A 26,925-nucleotide genomic window follows, 5' to 3' on the forward strand; every position below is an offset into this window, starting at 1 on the left:
TTTATTTATTTTAGAGAGAGAGAGAGCATGAACAGGGGAGGGGCAGAGAGAGAGAGAGACAGAGACAGAGAGAGAGAGAATCCCAAGCAGGCCCTGCACTACCAGCGCGAAGCCTGGTGCAGGGCTCAAACTCACTAACGGTGAAATCACGGCCTGAGCTGAAACGAAGAGTTGGATGCTTAACTGACTGAGCCACCCAGGCGCCCCTCCCCTTTTCTTCTGAAGAAGAAGGGATTGAAATGCAGGGAATCTACTCATTCATTCTCAACAAATACTACGGTGAGCCTACCATGTGCTGGATGCCAAGACAACAGCAGGGAAGCCCTCCCTGATCTTCTCTAATGACATCAAGTTGCCTGGCCTCAGGACACCCTGCATCCACGTGACATCACAAACTCTCAGCCACTCGTCACTCCCTGGATGCACTCTGCTCTCGTGACTCCGGCCTGTTCCTCGGTCAGCTGCCTCAATCTAGAATGTCCTTTCCTCACCTTTACACCATCAAGTTAACACCCAAGTCCTTCCAGACTCCTCCATCCCCGCAACTCCTCTGAGATGCCGTTCTGACCCACAACTGAGCTGGGGGCACTGCCCCAAATGCCCATCCTCCTGGGCCTTCCCAGCCCACTGCAACCCACACTGGACCGCAAGTTCCTAAGAAGGGGGGACCCCAGCTAATCGCCACGTGCCCAGGTGCTGGACCATGTGGCAAATGTTCAATAAGTATTGCCAAGACAACAGCAGCTTCAGAGCAGGGCTTCCGCCACCCTCCCCAGGCAAGGGATGCCACTTTCTGAGGCTCAGTTTAGTCAACTTTAAAATGGGAATAATAAACGGTGCCTGGCAGGCTTAGTCGGAGCATGAGACTCTTGATCTTGGGGTTATGAGTTCAAGCCCCACCATTGGGTATACGGTGGGTATAAAAATAAAATCTTAAAAAAATAAAATGGGAATGATAAAATATCTCACAGGGGTTCTGGGAGGATCAAAGGAAAAGATACTTGTAAAGATGCTTAATGAGCTACAGGTAGCTATGTAACCATGAGGGTAGAGGTTGACTAAGTGGGGGTTCAGTGGGGATGACTGTTGAGCAGAAGAGACCTAGAGACCATGGCCTGGGGACCAGGCTAGTCAAGCCCTAAGCCCTGGAATCCCACTAATGGAGCTTGTTTGGTCCTTTAAGGCCATCATACAGATAAGAAAACCTAGGACCAGGTGGCAAAGGGGACTCACTCAAGAGTCACAAAATCAGGACCTGAAGCCAGGTCTCCCCCTACCCAATTCACTTATTTCTGAAGTTCCTACCACATTCACAGAGACCCACCAATAAGCATTTATGTCTTGGGTTCTTTTGCTGGACTGACCCCCAGTGGGTTGCTGCCTGCCCTGCCCACTGGGGACACGATATGGAAAAGGCCTTGAGCTTGGCCAAAGGGGTAGGCACCAACAGAAGGGTAACGCTGGGGAATCTCACGCACGGGGCAGGGCAGACCCTGAGTCAACTAAGTAAAGGGAGATGTATAAAAAGAGTACTTACCTGAGATTGACCAGGTGGTTTCCACCGAAACTTCATTTCGTCTCACAAGGACAACCTTAAACAACAGCACTGGTGGTATTCTTGTTCAAGGATAAACTGAGGCACATTCTAATTTTTCAAGAGTTTATTTGGGCATATATTTTAACTGGGTGATGCCACACCAAAGGTGGGTAGGAGCTCTCTGCCACCAGGCAGGAGCTGGGGGAGAGCTTTCTTTTTACAAAGAAGACACGGAAGCAAAGCAAGGAAATAATTTTATTGGCTGCCACATAGGTAGTTGTTTTATCTGGGAAAGGCTAGGTGGCTGTTTGTGATTGGTTGTCCTTACATTTAATTTTCTCAGACTCTAGGGGCACCTGGGTGACTCAGTCACTTAAGGGTCCAACTTCAGCTCAGGTCATGGTTTCACTATCTGTGGGTTCGAGGCCTGTGTTGAGCTCTGTGTTGACAGCTCAGAGCCTGGAGCCTGCTTGGGATTCTGTGTCTCCCGTTCTATCTCTGCCCTTCCCCCACTTGTACGCACGAGCTCTCTCTTTCTCAAAGATGAATAAACGTTAATCTTCTCAGATTCTAGGGCCTTGATTCTGGCTTAGGTTTCAGTTTGCGTCCTAAGCAAGAAAGGCATCAGGGCTGTCCTGGTCTAATGGTATCTTTGTTCAATTACTTCATATTCTCATTTCACAGAGAGATGAAGTGACATGCCCAAGACCCCACAAGTAGCTTGGCGGAGGTTGGAATAGAGGCCAAAGTGTTCAAGATACTTCACCGCACCAGAAAAAACAGATGAACAAGAATGAAGGGAGCAATGAAGGGAATTAAATACAAAGAATGGGAAAATGAAAGAAAAGAGGATGAATGAGTGAAGTTTATTATTATTATTTTTTTTTTTTGGTAAACTTATTTAAAAAATAAAAATTTGTAAAACTAAGTACGCCCAACGTGGGTCTTGAACTCATGACCCTGACATCAAGAGTCGCATGCTCTAGGTTCACCTTAATTATCTTTTTCACACATAAAACAATACGTGTAACACATGTGGGTCAGAAAACACCAATAGAACCAACACTCTGGAACTCACCACCAAGCGAAAGACAATCGTTTCCAATAACGTGTATCTATTTAGGCCAGCGGTTCTCCGAGCTGGTTGCACACTGAGTGCCCCTGGGGAGCTAAGACAACCTCTGACACCCTGAGAACCTGATGGGACTCGTCTGGAGTTTGGTCTGTATTTATTTATTTTTACTTCTTTAACATCTAGACTTAAGCCTTCCCCAGGTGATTCTCGTGTGCAGCCAGGTTTGAGAACCACTGATTTATATTCTCCTCCCCTGTCGTATCCCCCTGACTTCCCTCCACCCTCACCTACATTCCCCTCACCCCCCCCCCCCCCCCCAACACACACACTCCAGGTAACCACCACCCTGAATTTTGAGTAGTAGTGACTGGATGCCTTTACCCTCCTCCTTGCTGGTTTCCGGGACCAGCGACGTTTGCGATTGATCTCCCTCCCCCCACGAGAGGGCGCCAGAGAAAAATCACAACCTCCTTTTTGTCTGAGCGTCCGGTATCGCGTTGGAGGCGGCTTGGCCCTCGCGGCGCTCCGTCATCGGTCTGTTGCCCCGGCAACAAGCGGCGAAACCGCCGGAGTTGGTGCTGGGCGGCCCCGGAAGCGTGCCCGCGGGACCTGTCGGGCTTGGTTGGGGCATGCGGGAGCTCGGCGGGGGCAGTCTTCGAGAACTCCGGGGCGCGGAGAAACGTGAGTCGGGCATTGGGCTCGGCCGGAGCCGGCGTGGGGGCCCGAACGGGCCGGAGCCGGCGTGGGGGCCCGAACGCGCGGAGCCCGGCCGCCGTGGCCCGGTGTTGGCGGGAACCGCGGCGGTCGCCGGGGGACCGGCCGTCGAGTCCTCACTGTTCCCTGCGCACTCTGGGTCCGACGCTTTGCTCTGCAAAGCGTACGTGGATGTGAAGGCTGCGTGAAGGATGCGACTGATGCGGGATCGGAGTCTTGTTTCTTGATTCCCGGCGGAAAGCTTTTCCGCGGGCGGCTTGCAGGGCAAGGAAAAAATCATGTCAGGCGCGCCACAGGTTTAAGACAGGTTATCAAGGGGCACCTGCGGGCCACGTTTGGTCCATAGACGTAGATTATTTCCCCCCAGGTCTGAGCACTGAGTTTGAGGCTTGGCCTGGACCCAGACAGACGTTCCGTAAGCACTGTCGTAACCAGGCACAGTGTAGACCCTGCCCAGGAGGACAGCTCTGGGGTCAGGGAACGTGTACGGAGTAAGACTGCTCTCTGCTTTCAAGTCTCCAGTTATGGCCCCATTTGCTCCGTGACCCGGGCAAATCGATTTCTTCCTGGGTCTCAGTTTCTCCATCTGTAAGATGAGGGCAGGCGAGGCCGCTCCCTGGGGGCTGCCAGAGCCAGGGCTTGTTGGTCCCAACAGGCAGACTCTTGACTGGGCCCTGGCCTGAGACTGATATGAATTAGGATCCCACCTCTTTTATTGCCTCTCCTTCCTGGCTCTGTGGTCTTGGGCAAGTCACTTTACCATTTCGAACTTAAGTTTCTTCACCTGCCAAATAATGGAGTGATTATAACAGTGAAAAAGATCATTCATATATGTCAAGAGCTTGGTACATTTTTTGTTCCTGAGATTATTATTCCTGTTACTTTGTGGGGAGCATAGAAAGCCCCAAGTGTTTGGTCCAGCATTGCTAGGACTGGTTCCCGGTCTTCGTTTGTAGCGCCCTTGATGATGTCTGGCTCACAGCTGAGTGGAGTCCAGGCTTATTTAAAGTGATGCTTTGCAGGAGCACCTGGGTGGCTCAGTCTGTTGAGCATGTGACTCACGATTTCAGTCAGGTCATGATCCCAGAGTGGTGGGATGGAGGCCTGTATCTGGCTCCGTGCTGAGCATGGAGTCTGCTTGAGACTTTTTCTCTCTTTCTCTCTGACCCTCTCCCCGGCTCACACTCTTTCTCTCTAAAAAAATTTAAAAACAGTGATGATTTGCAGACTTGATGGCACATGATTTTTAAAATGCTGATGCCTAGGGTGCCTGGCTGGCTCAGGGGGAAGAGCATGCTAGTCTTGATCGTAGGGTTGTGAGTTCGAGTTCCACGTTGGGTGTAGAGATTACTTTAAAAAAAAAAAATTAGGGGCGCCTGGGTGGCGCAGTCGGTTAAGCGTCCGACTTCAGCCAGGTCACGATCTCGCGGTCCGTGAGTTTGAGCCCCGCATCGGGCTCTGGGCTGATGGCTCAGAGCCTGGAGCCTGTTTCTGATTCTGTGTCTCCCTCTCTCTCTGCCCCTCCCCCGTTCATGCTCTGTCTCTCTCTGTCCCAAAAATAAATAAACGTTGAAAAAAAAAATTTAAAAATAAATAAACGTTGAAAAAAAAATAAAAAAAAAAAATTAAAAATGCTGATGCCTGGGAGCCTGAGCTAAGACTTCTTTGATGTCATTGGTCTGGAGTGGGGTGATTCCAGGGGGCAGCCAAGGGATGAGGACCACTCATTAGGGGGCTGCAGGAGGCTCATTTTCCTACCATTGCTACCATTCCTCAGATGGCACTCCCTACGCTGCCTTCCCAATGGAGCAGCCGGAGGCTCCTGGACCAGCAGATGGCCCGACAGCGACACCGAGAGCAGGAGGCCCGGCTTCGGCAGCAGTGGGACCAGAACAGCCGCTACTTCAAGATGTCTGATATCTGTAGCTCCAAACAGGCAGAGTGGAGCTCCAAGACGTCCTACCAGCGAAGGTAACTGCAGTGACCTTGATGGGATGGAGGCAGGAAACCACTTGTTCAGGGGATGTGGCTGTAAGAACTAAGAACCCCATGGCTAATCAGCATGTTTGCTTGAGGAAGTTGCATAGATCGCATGCATGGTGATGTTTTCCAACTGAAAATTGAAAAAAAAGATCATCAGTGAATAATACATTTGCATTGAAAAAGAGAAAACAATAAGAAATATGTGTAGAACCTGGAAGTCTTCTTGTAACCCCATGTCCCCAGAGAGAATCACAGTGAACAGTCTGATACACCTGTCCTCCCATGCTTTTCCCATTTGTGTGTGTATAAATATTCGCACACACGTCCATTTTTGCAGAAATACATGTAAAAAACATGAAAGTTAAAAGCATGGGCTTTGGAGTCAGACAAACCCAGATGGAATTCCTGACTGTCACTTGCTATATGAATGAGCCTCAGTTTCCTCATCAGTGAAGTGGGGCTAAAACAGAACCTACTTTGTTGGGTGTGTGATTAATAGAAAGCTATCCCTAGCTATAATACCTAGTATATAGGAATTGCTCAAACAATACTAGCTAGTACTGTTACCACACGCATATGTGAGACCACTGTACATTTTCTTTTTCTTTTCTTTCTTTCTTTTTTTTTTTTTTTGTAGTTTATTATTTTTGAGAGAGAGCGAGAGCGAGAGCGCAAGCAGGGGAGGGGCAGAGAGAGAGAGGGAGATCATGGCCTGAGCCGAAGTCTGACGCTCAGCCAACTGAGCCGCCAGGGCGCCCCCGCTGTACATTTTCTTTCTTTCTTTTTTTTTTTTTTTGAAATGTTTTATTTATTTTTGAGACAGAGAGACAGAGCATGAGCAGGTGAGGGGCAGAGAGAGAGGGAGACACAGAATCCGAAGCAGGCTCCAGGCTCTGAGCTGTCAGCACAGGACCCAGCGCAGGGCTCGAACTCACGAACCACGGGATCATGACCTGAGCCAAAGTTGGACGCTCAACCGACTGAGCCACCCAGGCGCCCCCAATGTACATTTTCTTATGGCAAAAGCAAGATTCTGTCGTGCACGGTGGTCTGTGACCCGCTGTCTTCACTTTAGCCGGAAGACACTTTACCGTGTCACCGCGTCATGTCCACCTCAGCCTCTCTTACCCACGGCAGAGAGTGTGCCACGTGTGGCTGTAGTGTGACTGACATGGGGAGGGCTCCTTCTCACCCAGCATGCATGCCTATCAGCGTGAGAAGCTGAAGGAGGAGAAGCGGAAGCAGCTGGAAGCCAGGCGGGAGAGACTGAGGCAGCTGCTGCTGGAGGAGCAGGCCCTGCTGGCCAGACAACTGGAGGAGCTAAGGCTAAGCATGGACTCGAGGGAAGGCAGACTCCGAGAGCGGCATGGCGATCTCAAGTCGGCCCGAGAAGAGCAAAGGAAACTGGTAACTCCTCCTAGCCCTTCTGGAGCCTACGGAGCAGGAGCGTCCCCAGCCCGTCAGTGACACACACACGGGGTCCCTGGGCACACTGGTCTGATGAGACAACGGTAAACTCCAGAGCCTGCAGGGCAAGGTGCTTTGTGCTACGTTGTTCTCCACGTGTGTTTTGCACAAGTCACCTCAGGTCATTACATCCGAGTCCTTTGTCTTTATATCAGTCCTGTGGCCCCAGCAGGCTGCGCACTGGTCTGTTTGATCTTCCAAGTAGCTGTGGGGAATGGTGAGCCCCAGTCTGTGTTTTTAAGCCTGCTGTATATTTTGAAGCAGATTGTCACATCTGGGACCCATCTGTAGCATCAGATCTTGGCGCCCTTCCATCACCACTGTGGGAGTCATTTGTCAGAGCTGTCTGGTTCCACTCTGGTGTCTCCCAGAGCCAGGGATGCAAGGCAGGCAGTAGGTCCGAAGGGCAGGCGGTGACAGCGTGCCAGCCGAGGGGCTCTCTGCCTCAGCTGACCGCCACTGTGGGTTATCCAAAATGTGAATGAATTTGAAAAGTGACATCAGGCTTCCCTCTTTGTGTTTCCTTGACAGATTGCCGAACAGCTTCTGTATGAACACTGGAAGAAGAACAACCCCAAACTTCGAGAGGTGAAAACCAGCGAGATCCTTTGCTTTGCCTAAGTAGATAAAATCATGTTTCTCCTCTTGTTTTTGAACTTGCATCTCTTGCTGGGGTGGAACAGAGAACACCCCGGCCACCTGAACGATGCCACATGCAGATCTGGTTTCTTGGGTGTTCAGCCAATACTTATTGAACATTTGCCACATGGTCCAGCACCTGGGCACGTGGCGATTAGCTGGGGTCCCCCCTTCTTAGGAACTTGCGGTCCAGTGTGGGTTGCAGTGGGCTGGGAAGGCCCAGGAGGATGGGCATTTGGGGCAGTGCCCCCAGCTCAGTTGTGGGTCAGAGCGGCATCTCAGAGGAGTTGCGGGGATGGAGGAGTCTGGAAGGACTTGGGTGTTAACTTGATGGTGTAAAGGTGAGGAAAGGACATTCTAGATTGAGGCAGCTGACCGAGGAACAGGCCGGAGTCACGAGAGCAGAGTGCATCCAGGGAGTGACGAGTGGCTGAGAGTTTGTGATGTCATATGGCGAGCAGGGGCTGCAAGAGTTGAGGCTGGTGAGGCACGTGGGCCTGGACCCCAGCCCGCCCTGTGTGGCCTTCTCCTGGAAGTGCTGGGGAGCACCTGGATGATTTTAAGCAGGGCTGTGGCAGCACCCTGGCCGCATTTCAGGGAGCAGTAGCTTTGGCAGCAGTGTTGAGGTGAGCAGGGGGTGGTGAGACCAGGGCAGTGACGGCGGAGACCAGAACAGGGTGGCAGGAGAAAGGAGGACAAATATGCAAGATCCTGGGGCAGGTGGGGGGCGGTCTGGCTTGGGTGGCATCGTTCTGTGGAGACGGGCCTAGAGGAAGATGATCCGTGATGATTTCATTGATGTATTTTAACTTAAATTTTGCGTATATGTTTGGTGGCATTAATTTATTTGTAATTATATTTAGAAAATTGCCAGTCACTAAGTAGTAGAACAATTTGGTGCTTTTGAGCCTTGTGCAGTTAGCACTAAGCCATGGGAGGTCTCCTTTCCCTGGCCATTTGAGCGTTTAGGTGGGTGCTCCAAAGTCTTTTACTCAGAAATGTTTATTTAGAACACTCAAGTTGGTTGCGGATGTTTCCATTTGTAAGTTGAGAAAGAGATTAAAAATTTTTATAAACAATTTCCCAAACAAAAGCTTTTGGATAGAGTTCCAGTTCATTTTCTGATCCAACAGATTCGCTAAACCCATATCTCTTCTTAATAACCCCAAATGTGTTACATCTGTTGCTGTGGGGAGTACATGTTTATACAGCCACCGCTTCGCAGAGGATGTTTCGAGGAGCCAGGCAAAAGGCTGAGTCTGGGCCTCACCCAGCTCCTGCTGTTCTGGGCTCTGGCATGCTTCAGACCAACCAGGGGTGGCCTCTGAGATCGTATTTCCATTCCAGTGTCTGCTGACCTGCCCCCGCACAACCCCCAGGGTACTGGGAGAAAAGTTTGTGTTCCTTTGTTACAACTCCTCAGATCTGTTTCAAACTGCCTGGTCCTTTGGTTTAATAACTGAGTTGCGTTCCAAATGTATATGTTGGGGTCATCTTGTGCTCCCTTGTAAGATACCTGGGCCCCTCTGAGTCCTTGCCTAGGGAACTTCTGGTCACCTGCCAGGGCGTAGCACTGTGCTCTGCAGCGTCCATCTGTCGGATGAACCAGTGAGGAAATGAACATTCTCTGCCTTCTCACCCTCAGATTGAATCAGCCCTTCACAAGGAGCACGTGATAAACTCTTGGAAAATGCAGAAAGAAGAAAAAAAACAGGTGTGGTATATGACTCTGGAAATAGTCCTACATGGCATGGTGCAAGTGCTGTGACTCCAGGTCTCTCAGGTTTTCTTGTTCTGCATGTTAATGAGTTCAGTCCAGGAACAGACTTTATCTCAGTTAACTTTAACATGTTAAAAGCAGACGTCTGTTGCTCCTACATGTACGAGAATCCTTTCCGATCATCCTCAGGGCAGAATAACACCAGTGGCCAGCCACTGGCAGGTGGAAGGTACATCTTAAAGGTTGCTTTTGCTGCTGGCAGTCTCTTTTGATGTCGCACGCTCATAAACTCTCAACCCGGGCTGACAGCAGCAACTCTGGGGACAAAAGTTCACACCTCCGTGAACCCACAGCTTTGCCTCTGGGTTCATTGGGGAGACTTTTGGAAGGGAAGGAATCCTGACATTGTTGAGCCCCTCCTCTGTGCCGGGCACCGTGCTGAGTACTTCCCCAGCATCACCTCTGAGGGAAGGATCACTCCATGGTTCCCACTGTGAGAACAGAGCCGGGGAAGACGCACCCTCACCCAGGGTCACACAGCTGAAAAGTGGCATGACCTCCTCTGTTGTAGACACGTTGGAATGAGGAACAGCGGCGGGGAGCTGGGTCTTTGCTGGCTATGTGACAGATTCTGACCTCCTGTGTTCATCTGACCCCATGTAGCAAGAAGCCACCCAAGAGGAAGAGAACAAACGGTATGAAAATGAATATGAAAGGGCCCGAAGGGAAGCACTGGAGCGGATGAAAGCAGAAGAGGAGAAGAGGCGGTTGGAGGGCAAACTCCAGGCTGAGGCGCTGCTCCAGCAGGTGGAGGAGCTGAAGCTGAAGGAGTTGGAGGTGAGGGCATGGCCTCCTCCTGCAGCCGCTTGCCGTTATAAAGCAGGCATTTAGGAAGCGGCACCAAAAAGACCATATTGGGGAGGGGTGGTTCTAAGAAATGCAACAGTGCTGGGTTTTCCCTTTGGACACATACTCCTCGCCGTGGTTTTTCCATCCCCCTAGGTTGTGCGTCCAGATCCTAGAATGTTCACAATATGGAGCTAATAGCTGTTCTCTTACGTATGTTTTAGGCTCTGTGTGAGAGCCTTCTTAGAACTTGGATTTTCCTGGGGCACCTGGATGGCTCCATTGGTTGAGTGTCCAACTCTTGATTTCGGCTCAGGTCATGATCCCAGGGTTGTGGGATCAAGCCCCACGTCAGGCTGCATGCTGAGCATGGAGCCGGATTGGGATTCATTCATTCATTCATTCTCTCTCTCTCTCTCTCTCTCTCTCTCTCTCTCTGCCCTTCTGACCCTATACCCAACCCACATGTGCTCTCTCTCAAAATTAAAAAAAAAAAAAGGAACTTGGATTATCCAGTGCACTAAGTAGACTTGACTTAGTCTGACGTTCTGGCATGCAGCTACAGCTCTCCCCAGCTAGCATGTTTTGGATCTCAAGGCATAAACCATGAGGTCTTTGGTTTCGGAGGCTGTTCTGAGAATACTGTGCAGTCTCTCTGAGCTAGATACCTGGGCTAGATTTTCCCATCTGGCTGAGGGAAAGCCCGTCCTTCCTTAGGCCCAAATGATTCCAGAACCAGATTCTTAATGCCCACTATCTGCTAGATGCTGAGCACTGAGCTGGGTGCTAGAGATACAGCTGTGAGCAAGACCCATGGTCCTGGCCTTCATGGCAGGAACCGTGCCAGGTGTGGAAGGGAATTAAGTTATAGGAAGGTGTGAACAAGTACAGGGTCCTGCAGGAGCATGGAGCATGGATCTGATCCTTGTCCACAGGCCTGGGAAAGGCTCTTGCAGGAAGTGAGTGTGCTGGGCCAAAAGGGCTCAGAGCCCAGAGGTAAGAGGGAGTTCTGATCACCAGGTGGCCGGGCCAGCCCTGTTGCCTGGCATCTGCCAAAAATGCACATGAAGAGTGAAGGAAGCTCCGTTTCTGATGACCTTAACTGGGTGCGCTGTTGTCACCACAGGCCACCAAACTGAAGAAGGAGCAGGAGAATCTGCTGAAGCAGCGGTGGGAGCTGGAGAGGCTGGAGGAAGAGAGGGAGCAGATGGCAGCCTTCCGGCAGAAGGCGGAGCTGGGGTGTGTGCGCCCAGACGGGCAAGCCTCGTGCTTTCTCAGACTTGCATTGCTGTCCCAAACCAGAAAGATCTGTAGTAAGTAGCTATCTGGCCCCCGCTAATCGTTCATAAGACACTGAAGGCAGACCGTATTTTGCTCCTTTCTAGACGTTTTTTGAGACATCAGTATAATGTGCAACTCAATAGGCGTGCACAGCAGATCCAAGAGGAACTGGTAAGTCTGAGTCAGCCTGGCATTTCTTTCACCCTTTTTGGAAGAAAATGCTTTCCATCGCTCAGAATGAGTGCGTTCTTGCAAGAATATCACACTAGGGGAGATTTCCCCTTGATGAGCTTGTGACCCCCACCCCTCCCCAGGGGGGTCTGCTTTGTTGTATATTCTAGATACATTTACCCAGCACACACAGAGGGCAGTGGTGGGGTTCTTTAAAACCTGAGGTGGCATTCCTCAGCACAGTCACCTAACAGTAAACCTAAAATCCTTGGAATGAGCTTGTTCTTTTTACTGGCTGCTCAGTGTTCCTGTCAGGTATGTCGATGGGCTCTCTAGTGACACGGGGACAGGGATAGTGAATAAGAGAACCCGCCTACCTCTATCCCTGCCCGCTACCGTCAGGGTGGTCCAGGGGTGGCAGCGCCACTGCTGTTCCTGAGTACATTTTTCCATCCCAGGACCTCCCAAGTCCCTTGTTCTTTACTGCATCTCACTGTGGACATGTCCACTACAGCCAGTTCCCTACCGATGCGTATTTGGGTCATTTTTGTTTTTCCTCTACGGGACCTCTGCAGTGAGCATTTTGTGCATTTGGTTTTGTGCCTTTGGGTCTCTAGTCCATATTCTTAGAAGTGAAACTGTTGTCCAGCCGTGTTCTCAAAAGCTGTGCTACCAGGCATGTCCGAGGGCAGGGACAGGTGCGTGGTGGCAAAGGGGCCTCTCCTGCGTTATTTTAAACCACTCCTAAGTGGTTATACCCTGATTCTTCCCATCTCTATGTAGGGAAGCTTTGGAAGCATCAGGAACATCTGCTGTCAGTGCTGAGTGCAGAAAGGGGACGCTGTGGGAGCTGCGGTGTGTGTGTGGGGGGGGTGCTGTGGCTGCAGAGGGGCGCCCACCGCGCTTCCTCCTCCACCCTCTAGGAGGCGGACAAGCGCATCCTGCAAGCGCTCCTGGAGAAGGAGGACGAGAACCAGCGGGAGCACCTGGCCAGGCGGGAGCAGGCCGTGGCCGACGCGGCGTGGATGAAGCAGGCCATCGAGGAGCAGCTGCAGCTGGAGAGGGAGCGGGAGGCAGAGCTGCAGCTGCTGTTGAGGTGAGAGGCGATGCCTGCCTGGGCTGGACCCTCCCAGCCTCTGCTCTGGTCCCTTATGTCTCCGCAGGCCACCACCAGGGTCTCCTGTTGTCCCTGAAGCATCCGTCCTTGTTAATCTGCCCATGGGGAGGAGCACATGTTTGCTAGCAGACCCGGCTTGCAGGGGTGTTTCCCTTGTTATTTAAGGTGGAAATCACTAGGGTTTAGAGTAAGGATCTGTTCATTTAAGATCTTAGAAATTTGAAAGGAAATTGTTACAAATTATGGAGATGCTGAATGCTTCTTAGGTCTTTTTTAAATGGGTCTGGATCCTAAAAATCTAGTAGATTGAAAAAATTGAATAACATGTCACATTTATTGGGCACTTCTTGTGGGTCAGACACCGTGCAGAGCGCTTTACCATCCTCCTCTTATTTAATCCTGATATCCATCCACAGGGTAGGTACTCAGGTCACTTGAGGAGGTCACTGACTTGCCTCAGGCCACAGGGCGAGCTAGCAGTGACCCCAGGAGCAAAGTGACAGAGCTCAGGCACAGCAGGGCTCCTCTGCCTCTCCAGGGTCCTGGTGGCTTCATTTGCCATGGTGTCTAAATGGCCTGGGTGCAAGCCATCACAATTGTGTTTTGTAAGGAGGTGGGAGCATAAGCCAGGCAACTTAAAGTACTTCCTGTAGGAGTACTCTCCATGAGCTAGTCCAGAGTTGTAAACTGTGAAGAGTTTGCGCGCAGAAGTGGGTTTGAAGGTTGGCCCTATGGAACGTGTGTACCTGATGCGCTGGAGCCCTGTCACGTCTTTAGTTCTCGTCTGCCATCGGTGGTGGCAAGGAGCCTGCTGTCATCCACTCTGTGTTCCCAGGGAAGAGGCCAAGGAAATGTGGGAAAAGAGAGAGGCGGAGTGGGCCCGAGAGAGGAGCGCACGAGACAGACTGATGAGCGAGGTAATCCTGGCTGCGAGCGCGTACTGACCCTGCCAAATGTTCTGGAACACAGGCCTCTCTGCTTATTTTAAATAGACTTATTTAAAAAAATTTTTTTTTTTTTTTATGTTCTTGAGAGAGAGAGAGAGAGACAGAGCATGAGCAGGGGAAGGGCAGAGAGAGAGGGAGACACAGAATCCAAAGCAGCTTCCAGGCTCCCAGCTATCAGCACAGAGCTTGATGTGGAGCTGGAACTCACAAACCACGAGATCATGACCTGAGCCGAAGTTGGGCGCTTAACCATCTGAGCCACCCAGACGCTCCTGTTAAATAGACTTCTAATGTCATTGTGAAAGTAGTATCAGCTTTTTAGAAGAAAATTCAGGAGTACAGGAAGTAAGAACAAAGTCACCCAGGTCCCCATTATTTGCATAGTCGCTGTTACTCTGTGTCCTTCCACTCTGTGTGGAAACATGCAAACATGTCTTTCTGCATATTCCTTATTATACTATCTGTTGAGTTCCAGCATTCTAATGCACTATTCCATCTCCTTTGTAGATATTTTGATGATATCACACTTAATATATCACGTTGGTGTACTGTGGGGTTTTTTTCCTATTCCCCTCTTGTGGGTGTTCTTTTTATTCTGATTTTTATTCTGATTTATTCCTGAGGTGTTACAAGAAACATTGCAGTGAACATCTTGGTTCATAAGGCTTTCCATTTTTAGGAAATGGAAATTTCCTAAAAAAAATCCTATTTAGGATTTTTTTCTTTGGGGTGCATAACCAGAAGTGGACTCTTGAAAGAACACAACTCGTCAGTATTTAAGTAATGCGTTAAGACGTACCCCAATTTAAAAGGAATGAGGGGCACCTGGGTGGCTCATTTGGTAGGACACGTGGCTTTTGATCCCAGGGTCATGAGTTTGAGCCTGCATTGGGTGTGGAGATTACTTAGTTAAAAAAAAAAAAAAAAAAAAATTTTTTTAAAGAAATCTTTTAGAAAAAATCTTTCATTATCCATGTATTGAAAATTAAAGTGGCTTAAAAATGGAAATATTTGGTGCATGTCATTTTGGAATCTGTGGGAAGTCCGGTCCCAGTGGGGCTCTCTCCCTTCTGTGAATACCGGTACTCTGCAACACCTTTGATTTTCCCTATTAAAAACGTTTCTCCTCTTGTGTTGAGCACTGGGTGTGATATGTAATTGATGAATCACTAAATTCTACTCCTGAAACCAATATTACACTATATGTTAACTAGAATTTAAATACAAATTTGAAAATGAAAAACAAAATTCCTCCTAGTTGTGGCCACTTCACGTATCCTGTCCCGGGAGCATAACTGTTGGGTACGGCAAGTGGCTTCCCACTGTTCTTGATTCTTGAGTCCTGACTGCTCTGGATGTGATCCTGTGCTGTGGCCAGGTCTCAAGCCCAGCAAGGTTTCTGCAAGTATTTAGATCCCGAAGGTTGAGGGGATGACCCAGATTACTTCTGGTCATCTGTGTGGCTTGTGGTTTCTTTCTTTTTCTGGAACCTACCGAGAGGGAGTGAGGCTCACAAGCTTGTTGCTGTTTCTGTGCCTGGGGAGGGAGCTCCATCCGCCTCCTTGGATCTTGTCAGTGCCCAGCTGTCTCTCCCTAACGCGTGGTCTGTGTGCATTTTCTGTGTGGTGGGGACGGTTGGGAAGCCGGGCTGACGTTGCATGGGCCAATGCTGTGATCTGACTTGCCTTCACGTGGGGTATTTGGGCCTGAGGCTGAGGATGAGGCTCAGGCAACTGTAGCCTGTCCACAGCTTGTGGAATAGGGAACTGCTAAGTCGAACTGAAATCTGCCCTTTGCCTTCCTGCTGAGGGTAGGTTCTGACCGGGAGACAACAACAAATACAAGCAAAGCTTGAACAAAACCGACGGGCACAAGAGGAATCCCTGAGACACCGGGAGCAACTTATTCGAAATCTTGAGGAGGTCAGAGAGTCAGCTCGTCGTGAGAAAGAGGAGAGCAAAGAACTGAAATCGGCCAGGAAACAGGAGCTGGAGGCCCAGGTGGGCTGAGCCTGGTGGGGGAGGAAGCCTCAGCAGGGGAATGTGAGCGGCAGGCCACTTGCTGTGGCCTCTGCACCGTTATGGCACCGGATGTGGGGACCCTTGATGTATTTCCACATCCAGGCACTAAGACCTTGTCCGAGAGGCCCACATTTGTGAACTCAGTGCACCCATTTCATTTCCAGCTGAAACCCCGACCCTCCTGATTCGTTCCGGTGCCACTCCAGGTCCTCCATGTGTGTGGGAGCGAGGCTGCTGTGCCTACCTGTCATCCCTCTCCTGTCTGCCTCCACAGGCATGTGGCTCGCTGGGCCACCGTTCTCTGTTCAGTTTGGAACCTGGTAGAGAACACAGAATCTTCCAAGCACGTGGCCACACCCGGAGCTTTTCACAAGCTGCACATTACCATGCGTGCAACCTTTCCAGTCTCATCAGTGCCCTTCCCTCTTGCACTTGCCATCACTGTGCCTTAGCTTGGATTCTCTGACTGGGGCAGATCCACAGGCTTTCCCTCGTGACCTGAAGCAGGGCTCTGCCCCGGGAGCTCGGTCCCGGCTGACTTTGTTCTTGGTGGCCAGGTTGCAGAGCGCCAGCTGCGGGCATGGGAAGAGGACCAGCAGGAGGAAGAGGAAGAAGAGGAGGCCAGGCAGGCAGAGCAGTTCACTGACGCCTTACTGCAGCAGGAGGTGAAGACGATGGCCAAGCAGAGCTCCTGGCCCAAGGTAAGGAGTCTGAAGGGCACAGGCTGCTGGCGCCCAGCCTGGCCCCTGCTGTCCCAGGCCTGTTTGTAGCCCCGTCCTAAGCTCCGCTTCCCAGCCAGCTCAGATTCCTCCCTCGTTCCTCTTCTCTTGTGTTTCTTCCTTCTCGACCAGTCGGGAGCCTCGACATGTATCTTAGCCCTTGTTTTGGCCTCAGACAGCCCTTGAGGAGACTTTACTCTGGGCCCTGACTGCTGAGGTGCATGTCATTTGGCCCTGTTTGGGACCAGGAGCCATCTAAGAGCTCTGGCACGGCAGGGGAGAGGTGAAGAGGCAGCTGTCCAGACAGTAGTGCCCGGGAGAGCAGGGGCCTGGTTTCCCTTCCTCTCAGCACCTCTGGTTGCCCCTCCCCTCCCTGATCCCCTTGTCCTCTTCCATCCTTCCCTGTCCTTGGAAGTACGTGAGAGGCCCCTGTGCACGACGCACAGAGAAGCGAGGGTTGTCCCCCTACTCCCAGAGAGCTGGTAACTAATGAAGCCCCTGGGAGCTGGGGGAGGGCCCGGTGGGCATGTTGCGCCTGCCCCTCCTTTACCAGGGCCGCTCGGCCACCCTGGCGCTCCAAAGTGCTGCGAGACGAAGAGGCTGGCTCCTTTGTTTTCAGGTGACTCTGGGAAGCCCGCCCACGAGACAGAGCAGGTGCTTCACCTGCCGCAGAACTGCTTTGTCCTCATCGGCTGGGGCTCTTGAGGTGCAGGCTAACATTTTGGCACGACACTTTGGACCTTTCATGTCTTGGGAAGGTCTCAGCGACACACAGTCCCATAATAGACATGTAAAGTCAGATTCTACATCAACGCTAGGAGCTGTGGGCTGTGTCCTAGGACAGGATATATGGTTTCCTGTTGCCTCACCCTAATTGTAAGCTCACTTGACCAGGGATCATTGAGTGCCTCAGGATCAGGTTTTCACGGAGCACATGTAGAAATGTTACAAAAAAGGTAATAAAGTACCTCATTTGTGGTTTAGGGTCCAAGCTTTCTCAGTTGTAAATGAAAACAGCCAACTATGCCAGGCTTTCAGCTCTTATTTCGGTTAGGATCAATTCCCAATGCTCCAGAGACTGCTGATCTAATCAAGCTTCTGTTTTCTTTCTTTTCTCAGCCCTACGGACATCCCAGAATTGCTTGGAACTGACTTTGTTGGTGTTGGAAGCACAGAGTGAGGTCCCTGAGGCCTTTGATATTCAGGCACCAGACAGCTGTACGGTGTTCGGTTCGAGTGTTCGGGTCGCTGTGTAACAGTTCACTGAGCCTGTTGGGGTCCACAGTCAAACAGAGCAAGGGCCTCACCAGCCAGCGTTCTATAGACATGCAGCACCCAGCAGGAGGCCTTTTCCTGCCTTTCAGATCCAAGAAAGGGGCTCTTACAGTCACATGCTGAGAGTGCTGCCACACAGTCCCATGAGAGACCGATAATTGTCAACCTCCAGTAAAGACTCCAGCTGGAGAAATGAGGAAAGTTTCTCAGTTTTTAAACTTGCCACTTAAATTTCACTATTCTGTCGATAACAGACTCCTAAGTGTCAGTTCAGTTTCTTTCACAGTTTATTAATTTAGTGGCCCCAAAAGGATCATGTCTTATTTTCTGGAAGAAGAAAAGCTGTGTACTCTGAGACAGTCTGATGTGCTCCACGGATGCTTTCCGGAAGGGTGTCGAGAAATAGGTCTTTCCTCCTTTAGGAAACGTGGTGGAATTTCCATGGAGCACTCTGTGTGGTGATCCCAACACGTATGTTAGTTACTAAGCCCCAAAAGGGGGCCTCAAAAGGCCACCTGGTTGGCTAATGTTTTGGCACGACACTTTGGACCTCTTGTGTCTTGGAAGAAGGTCTCAGCTACAGGCAGCCTTGTAGGATTTATGTGCCCAGAGGAAGGGGCACGGGGCCTGAAGACTAGATCACACTCAACCAGATCGGCCAGAACTTTCTCCTCCCACTGTTCTAACAATGTGACACAGTTCTAGATTAATCTCTACAAATAGCTACAAGTTTCTTGCAGCAATAACCCTATTTTTATTTGTATTTTTTTTTCATATTCTTCCTCTGAGGTTTCAGTTTTCATTATACTGTTTAAGGTTCCACATTTCAGTAAATTATAGCTAATTATAGATAGGGCTGTGTGCCAGGTTGTTAAAAACCAGAGTTTATTTTTTAAAAATCCTGAGTGTAAAGGCTGCATTGCCTTTCACATCCATTGTGCTATAAAAACAAACGGAGCAGCAAACTGCATCCTTAATCTGTTTTTCGTTTTCTTGTCTTGAATTTCTTTGGATAGGACCCCCTGAGCACCACTTTCGTTATGCTTGCTCATATTTGCTTCCTCCATTTCAGATGTTCGTTTATCGTGAAATAAAGTTTTGGTCTGACAGCATGGCTTCCAGACTTTGTTACTGTTGCTTGTATTAATTATCGCAAAGTGGGTTGTATGGAATGATAGATTTTTACTGATTTAATCCATCTCTCCTACAGCTTTCCATATTTTCTATGACTGCTCACATTTTCTAGGTTCTACTCATTTTTCTTGTGAAAGTGGTGTTGTCTCCCATCCAATTTCCACTGGATCCTCTTTTAAGTAAACCACAGGGAATTATTAGGAATCCTATACTGTCTGAGCTCCAGTACAGAGTAGATGTGGACAGATGGGAGATAAGAACATAAATATTTACTGAATATTTTTTATTTCTTTGAATATCTTGTTTTTGAAGCCTGCTGGTAATATTCCTTATCGGCACTAAAAATCTGTGTTGTGCTGGTTCTCTACCCTAATTCAGTTGGTTAAGCGTCAGACTCTCGGTTTCAGTTCATGTCATGATTTCATGGTTTGGTTGGTGGGATCCAGCCCTGCCTTGCTTGGGCTCCAGGCTGACTGCAGGGAGCCTGCTTGGGATTCTCTCTCTCTGCCCCTCCCCCGCTATCTATCTCTGAAAAGAAAGAAACAAAAAATAAATGTTTCTTTAAAGGAAAAAAAAATTCCTAACCTCGGCCAAAATAATTGTTTCTAAGTTTAGAGCTCCCAGGATAGCCCACACAGTCCTCTTGTCTCATGTATAGTTTGTGCTGTGATTACGTATGTATATCGGCTTTATTGTTTTTAAGCACCTTTTTCTACTCCCTGTAAAACTAGTGATTTCTTAGGTTATTCTTCACAGATCTTCTGCGCAGTTCAGTTCCTTTAGAACAGATGGTGCAGAAGCCACTACTAATATAAAATGCTTATTTTTTGTATTTTTACTCTTTCTGCTCATTCAGCACATATTCTGGGTTAATTCTTGAGAAGGGTGTAAGGTCTGTGTCTGGATTCATGTGTTTTTGGCCTGTAGGTGTCCAGTTGTTCCAACACCATCTGTTGTATGGACTTTCCTCCTTTGTCAAAGATCAGTTGACTGTATTTATGTCAGTGTATTTCTGGGCTCCTCACTCTGTTCCATTGATCTGTTTATTCTTTCGCCAATACCACAAACTTCTATAATCAATACCACTGTCTTGATTACTGTTGCTTTATTGTAAATCTTGAAGTCAGGTAGTAGAATTTGTTCTTTTCCTTCAATATTATGTTGGGTCTTTTGCCTTTGCACATCAACTTTAGAATCATTTGTTCAATATCCACAAAAGAACTCGCTGGAATTTTTTTATTTTTAAGTAGTCTCTGTACCCAACATGGCACTCCAACTTGCAACCCCGAGAAGAAGAGTCGGTCGCACGCTCCACTGACTGAACCAGCCAAGTGCTCCAGTTGCTGGGATTTTGACTGGGACTGTATTGAATCTTTAGATCAAGTTGGGAAGAAATGACATCTTAATCTTCCTATCCATGGACGTGGAATATTTCTCCATTTCTTTCTTTCAGAAATTTCATTCATCAGAATTTTGTAGTTTTCCTCATCTAGCTCTTATGTTATTTTTTTTTAGGATTTATACCTACAGCATTTCATTTTTGGGTGCTAATGTAAATGGTACTGTGTTTTAAATTTCAAATTCCACCTCTTCATTGCTAATGTATAGGAAGATAATTCATATTTGTACATTAACTTTGTATCCTGTACCTTGCTATAATTGCTTATTAGTTCCAGGAGGTGTTTTGTTAATTCTTTCAGATTTCCTACATAGAGATGATCATGTCATCTGTGAACAAAGACAATTTTATTTCTTCCTTCCCAATCTCTACAGCTTTTACTTCCTTTTCTCCTCTTCCTGAATTAGCTAAAATTTCCAGTACTTTGTTGAAAAGGAGTGATGAGAGGGGACATCTTTGCCTTGTATCTGACCTTAGTGGGAAAGCTTTGAGTTTCTTACCATTGATATGATATTAGCTGTAGGTTTTTGTAGTTTTGTTTTGTTTTATTTTGTTTTTGTCAAGTAGAAGTTCCCCCAGGGGCACCTAGGTGTTTCAGTCAGTTAAGCATCTGACTTCGGCTCAGGTCATGATCTTGCGGTTCACGGGTTCAAGCCCCGTGTCAGGCTCTGTGCTGACAGCTCGGAGCCTGGAGCCTACTTCATGGATTCCGTGTGTGTCTCTCTCTGCCCCTCTCGCGCTCATACTTTCAAAAATAAATAAAACATTTTTAAAAAGTTCCTCTCTATTCCTATTTGCTAAGAGTTTTTATTATGAATGGGTGTTGAATTTTTTCAAATGTTTTTTCTGCATCTATTGATATGATGTGATTTTTCTTTTTTAGATTAGTGATGTGATGGATTACATTAATTGAATTTTGAATGTTGAACCAGCCTTTACACCTGGGACAAATCCCACTTGGTTTTGGCATATAATTCTTTTTATGCACTGTTGGATTCGATTTGCTAATATTTTGTTGAGGATTTTTGCATCTGTGTTCATGAGATACTGATCTGTAGTTTTCTTCTCTTGTAATGTCCTTGCCTATGTTTGGCATTGGGATAATACTGGCCTCACAGAATGGGTTGGGAAGTATTCTTTCTGCATCTATCTTCTAAAAAAGATTATGGGGAATTGGTATACTTTGTTCCTTAAATGTTTGGTAGAACTCACCAGTGAATCCATCTGGGCCAGCCTGGTGCTTTATGTTTTGGAAGGTTATTATTGATTGAATTTCTTAAGTAGAGATAGGCCTGTGTAGATTGTTTCTTCTTAATGTGAATTTTGACATCATGTCTTCCAAGGAATTGGTCCATTTCATCTGGGTTATCAATTTGTGGGCATAGAATTGATATAGTAGTCCTTTATTGTTTTGATTTTTATATCCATGGGAACTGTAGTGATGTCCCCTCTTCATTTCTGATATTAGTAATTTGTATCCTCTCTTTTTGTCTTAGCCTGGCTAGAGGCTTCTTGATTTTATTGATCTTTCTAAGGGACCATTTTTTTGGTTTTGTTGATTTTTGTCTATTGATTTTCTGTTTTCTAATTCTGTTGTAGTTAACATACAGATTTGTTGCTCCATCTGGGTTGACAATACAAATGGGGTTCTTTGGGCACTTATGCAAAGTCACTCTAGGCTTTGCCAGTTGTAACCCGTGGAGCGCCAGCCTTTAGTTCCAGGCCTCTCTTCACCACACAGGCCCTTCCTACGTGATATGAGCCAGGCTTCTGGACTCCAGCGCCATCTCCACATTAGTATACCCTGGATCTGTATCTCTAATCCATACTTCTATATCCACCACCACTTTTACATCCCTACTTTGATATGCATCTCAAAGGTGCCTCAAACTCAGCACAACAAGACTATCAAATGACCTTTCCTACTAAACTCCTATCATTAAGTAAAGCAACAGCAACAACCATCTGGCTCTTCTCCAGTGTTCTCAGATAAGTCAATGGCACCACCATCCATCCTGCCAGCTGCAGGAGCCATAAGCCTAGGGGCAGTGAGTCCTGTTACTCTGACCTGCAGCTTCCATCTACTTTGCTCCCTCTGCCCCTATCTTTCATGGCTACCACTGACTTCTGTCTGAAGTCACCCCTTCACCTCACTTTCTTCTCTAGAATGTATGTGCCATGCTACCTCCTGGCCCAGGAAATATACATAACAATCAGATTGGTACAAAGGTTTTCCTCACAGCATTAGTTACAATAGCAAACACTGATAACCTGGATGTCCAACACTGGGAGGCTGTTTGAGTTTTGGTTATTATGCAGTACATTAAAATGAAATGGAATGCTTAAATTATTTTTTTTTAAGTTCTGCAGAAATGTTCATGCTGTGTTAAAATGTCCAAAAGTGGGTTGCCTAGCTGGCTCAGTCAGTAGAGCACGCAACTCTTGATCTTGGGTCATGAGTTCAAACCCCACATTGGGTATAGAGGTTAGTTTTAAAAAGAACTAAAAAGCCCAAAGGCAATATTTACATAATTCAAGGGCCCTTTTAAGGAAACAAAACACTCTGTGGGTATTTCTAAAAGTTGGGATAATGGCTATTTTTCATTTTGGGTGCTTTTCTATATTTTACACAGAGAACATAATCTTTGAAATAAGGGGAAACTTTTTTAAAAAATGAAAAAGGCAGGGGTGCCTGCGTGGCTCAGTTGGTTGAGCGTCTGACTCTTGATTTTGGCTCAAGGTCATGATTCCAGGGTGGTGGGATTGAGCCCCACGTTGGGCTCTGTGCTGACAGAGGGGGAGCCTCCTTGGGATTCTCTCTCTCTGCCCCTCCCCTGCCTATGCTTGCTCTCTCTCTCTCAAAATAAGTAAATAAACTTAGAAGGAAAATTCCTATGAATAATAATAATAAAAACAATAAATAGAATCTAATGGAAAAATGGGTAAACACTCAAATAGGCACTGCACAAAAGAAATCTAAATGGCAAATAACACGGAAAAACACACAACCATATTATAATCACAGAAATGCACATTGAAACCAGGAGATACTACCACAAGCCCACTGAATTGATAAAAAACATTTTAAGATTTTATTTTTTAGTAATGTCTATCCACAATGTGGGGCTTGAATTTACAACACTGAGATCAAGAGTCACACACTCCACTGACTGAGCCAGCTGTGTGCCCCTGGATTGACAAAATTAGTAGAGCTTTTTATACCACTGCTCATGAAGATGCAGAACAATGGGGAATCTCATATTCTGCTGGTACAACACTTTGGGAAAAGGAATAAAAACAGCATTACTTTTGGAGATGCACATTCTCAATGACCCGGGAGGCTCCACACCCAGGCATATATGTATCCCCTAGAGAAGTAGAGTCCTATATGTACCAAAAGACATACCTTTCAAAGCATTTTCTTAAGAGCCAACAATTAAAAATAACTCAAATGTCTGTCAATAAAATACTAGATAAATCGTGTGTATACTTTCCACGAATGCTACACAGCATGGAAAATCTAAGCAGAGGCATGCACTTTGACCTAGTTAACTCACAATGTTGAGGGAAAGAAGAGAATACATCCGTAGGGTTCCATTCACATATTGAAAACCGGCGAAACAAAGCTCTTACTTAGGGCTGGGCACACACACGGCGTGGAACCAAAAAATGAGGAAGCAGTGTGCACGAAAGTCTAGGGGAAGGAGGGGCCCACGGGGACTCCTAGGTGGTCACTTTATAATTTGATGAGGATGTGGCAGACATATTTCTGTATTTAGATTCATATGGGGGTGGTGGCAAAGTGTATGGGTGAAGAGCAGAGAGCATGGCCCTGACTGGCCTGGGCTCTTGTCCTGACGGTCCACCACACAGAGGCCAGGTGACCCCTCTTTGGGCCCAGTTCTTCATCTGTGAAATGTGGAGAACAGCAACGTGTGTGTGTGGTAAGAGAAACAATGCGCAAAGGACAAGTGGACCTGTTTTCCTGCCAAGTGGGTACCTCCCTGCCCCTAGGAAACAACCTGCCTATGGCGGAATCACCCTTGTCTCTGTCGTTGGACTTGGGCAGGATTTTCATCTTGTTTTAATTGGAAGAAGCAGGTCAGATTCAGGCTTCCACCCTCAATGGGGAGTTGTCCCCCTGTTCTAGGGCTGGGTGGACACCCCTCTACCCTGTGCCGCGCTGTGAATAGAGTCCTCCTGCTTCTAGCAGCAGGTACAGGGCTTCTCCTTCCAGAAGGGCTGACTTGGGGCAGTCAACATGCCATGTGGAATCTGTGAGGTCCCCCAATCACTGAAACTGGTGAAACGGGCAATGTCCTCCACTCACAGATCAGTCTCACTTGAGCAGCGGTTCCCGAGTGTCTCAATTTGAAGCAGACCAAAATGATTGGAAATATTTGTGGCAATAGTAAGGAATGGAAAGACTCAACACAAACGCGGCCACCCAGACTCCATTCCTCCAGGCCTGCCAGGCGGGCAGAGGACCACACAGAGACCAGCATCGGTCTTTCTGTTCTGACACTCCCAGGCAAGCGGAATGTTTGGAGATGGGGGCCACGGAGCCTGCTCCACGTCTCCTTCCCACCTTACCTCTGCCAAGGTCTAGGCTGGTCTTCACCTTCTTCTGCTTCCAGAGGCTCTGCCGCCTGCCTGTTCCTCCAGCCGCCTTCCTCAGATGGTCCACTGCACCAGCAGAGCCCCGTAATTAAGAGCACAGGCCCCATGCTCTAACTTCCTGCACCGCCACCAACTGGGCTTTGAGGTCTGAGCCTCGGTTTCCTCATCTGCAAAATGGGGGTAGTTTCAGTTCCTACTTTACGAAATGGTACCCACAGTATGTGCTAGTATTCACTCAGCCCCTGTGTGCAGGAAGGGGGTAGGTGTTGGGGGGAAGTGTTGAAAGGGTCAGGGCCTGGGAAGGGGAGGGCTGGAAGAGGGAAGCAGATAACAAGTGTGGTGCAAGGGGAGGCCCAGGCCAATCTTAGATCTGAGGTCCGAAGGGGGTCCAAGTTAGACTTCAAAAGTTCCCTGTCCTTAAGGTGTTCCGGGCCCATGGGCCAGACAGGGCCTGTGGGACAGAGCAATGGGGAAAGGCCATGGCCAGGGAGGAGCTCTGAGGGGGATGGGTACAGAGCTGGCCAAGGGGAGGGCAGGACACGGATCCGGATCCCTACTATAAGAACGGGGGAGGGGTGCTGAGAGGGAAGAGAAGGGGAAGAGGAGTCCCTAGGGAGGGAAGGTGCTGGAAGGGGTGAGAAGAGGGATTTTGGAGGAGGAAAGGTGGGTCCTAGGAGAGAAGCTACATTTGGGGGAAACGGGGCAGACGTTCTCGGTGTGTTGAGGCAGTTTTGGGGGCCTGGGAAGGGAGTACAGTCGGGAAGCTGTGCAGCAAGAGCCTGGGTGGGAGCAAAGATGGCAGGGAGGAGGGAAGCAGCAAGGTTCGCACACACCTCTCCTTGTCCCCGGCAGCCCCTCCCCTGGGGACCTGCTCCGTGGTGGGCTGACCGAGTCCCTATAAAGCAGTGAGGAGGGAGTCTGTCCCACCTCGTGTGGCCCTGGCTTTTGGCGGGGTGGCTGGCTGGCAGAGGCATGGACCACAGTGTCCCCTGCCTGGCGTCTGTGGGCCACGGGGCCCGGCTCCCAGACATTCCTGCACGCGAGTGTGTTGGGCAGCGGGTCACCGTCGGGTGGTTGCCAAGTTGTCCCTGTGGTGAGGCTGCCACCGTGCAGCCGCACAGGTGAGAAAGCGCTGCTCACAGTACTTGGGAGCCAGTGGACAGTCTTCACGGGTCATCTGGCAAACGCTGGAGGGGTCCCATCTTACGGGTCACAAGCCGACTGTGCCCCACTTGTCCACAATCTCACGTCACACACCGGTCCCCCTCTGATCTCCGATCTCGACCCTGGGGGAACAGGGCCACCCCCTGGCTTCTCCATTTTCTGAGACTGCGGTAATGGGCCAGGGTCAGGAAAACCCAACTGGGCCGATTAAGAGGAAGAGCAACCGGACTAAGGATAAGTCACACGCTCCCCAATGTGGGGCCTCAACTCCCCAGGGAGTGATCTTCCCCACCGCACAATGGAACAGCTCCTGCCTCATGGGGTGCGGGGGGATTAAATGCGTGAACACGTGGGAAGACCCCAGCACAGCGCCTCGCAGGGCCAACAGCTGATAGAAGCTAGCGGTCATTAGAATTCTTATGAAGACATGTCTAATAGCAGAAGGCAAGGAGGTGTGTGGTGGGGGGCTGTAGACGGTCTACAGCAGTGCTTCTCTAGTGTGGGTCCAGACCGGCGGGCGCAGCACCTCCTGGGAACCTGTCAGAAATGCCAACTCCCCAGCTATGGTCCGAGTCGGAGGCTGTGTTCCAGCAAGCCCTCCCGGGGGCCATGACGCTGGTGCCTGTGAGAGCCTCCCGGGTGTGAGCTGCTGGGTCTGGGGCCTCAAACCGGCTCACAGAGAGAGAATGCTCCATTTTCCCCAGCCTTGTTGCTTGGAAAGGCACTGTGATGGCCAGGCCCCGCCCCTTCTTCTGTTTGAGAGAAGAGACCCGAGTCACCTCCCCAGAGGACAACTGTTGGGGACTAAGGGTGGCCCTGATTGAACCCAGGTACATCCCATCGTCCCTGTGGGAACCTGCCTTAAGAGACCGAAATAACCCCACAACTCCTTCACCTGGTAAAGGAGGTGAGGGCTACTGTGCCCGGCTGGCTTTTGCTGAATTTGAAAAATTAAACTTTAGGACTGAACACATCATGGTAAGATCAATGGAGCAGATAATCCTGATGCACAATTTCTTTTAAGAAAGCTACCTGCTAAGGGGCGCCTGAGTGGCTCAGTCGGTTGAGCGTCCAACTTCAGCTCAGGTCATGATCT

The 26,925-nt window shown here is 49.0% G+C and overlaps 1 protein-coding gene across 2 annotated transcripts; it reads left to right on the plus strand.

Moving 5' to 3' along the window:
* The first annotated feature begins 3,163 nt into the window (after positions 1 to 3,163).
* On the plus strand, positions 3,164 to 18,624 carry TCHP (trichoplein keratin filament binding). Of its 2 annotated transcripts, XM_047827982.1 has the most exons (13): positions 3,164 to 3,293; positions 5,104 to 5,297; positions 6,506 to 6,716; positions 7,308 to 7,364; positions 9,061 to 9,129; positions 9,799 to 9,972; positions 11,108 to 11,220; positions 11,367 to 11,433; positions 12,357 to 12,529; positions 13,386 to 13,467; positions 15,312 to 15,497; positions 16,076 to 16,219; positions 17,357 to 18,624. In XM_047827982.1, exons 2-13 carry the CDS (start codon positions 5,104 to 5,106, stop codon positions 17,387 to 17,389), a joined length of 1,503 nt encoding a protein of 500 aa, XP_047683938.1. In that variant the 5' UTR covers positions 3,164 to 3,293; the 3' UTR covers positions 17,390 to 18,624. The 2 variants fall into 2 exon arrangements, 1 of the variants encoding a protein (XP_047683938.1); XR_007145828.1 differs by lacking the exons at positions 11,367 to 11,433; positions 16,076 to 16,219; positions 17,357 to 18,624 and having other exon boundaries at positions 11,108 to 11,294; positions 12,357 to 13,467; positions 15,312 to 15,378.
* Positions 18,625 to 26,925: the final 8,301 nt, after the last annotated feature.

The sequence above is a fragment of the Prionailurus viverrinus genome, chromosome D3, assembly GCF_022837055.1.
Source record: "Prionailurus viverrinus isolate Anna chromosome D3, UM_Priviv_1.0, whole genome shotgun sequence".
Classification (NCBI taxonomy): Eukaryota; Metazoa; Chordata; class Mammalia; order Carnivora; family Felidae; genus Prionailurus; species Prionailurus viverrinus.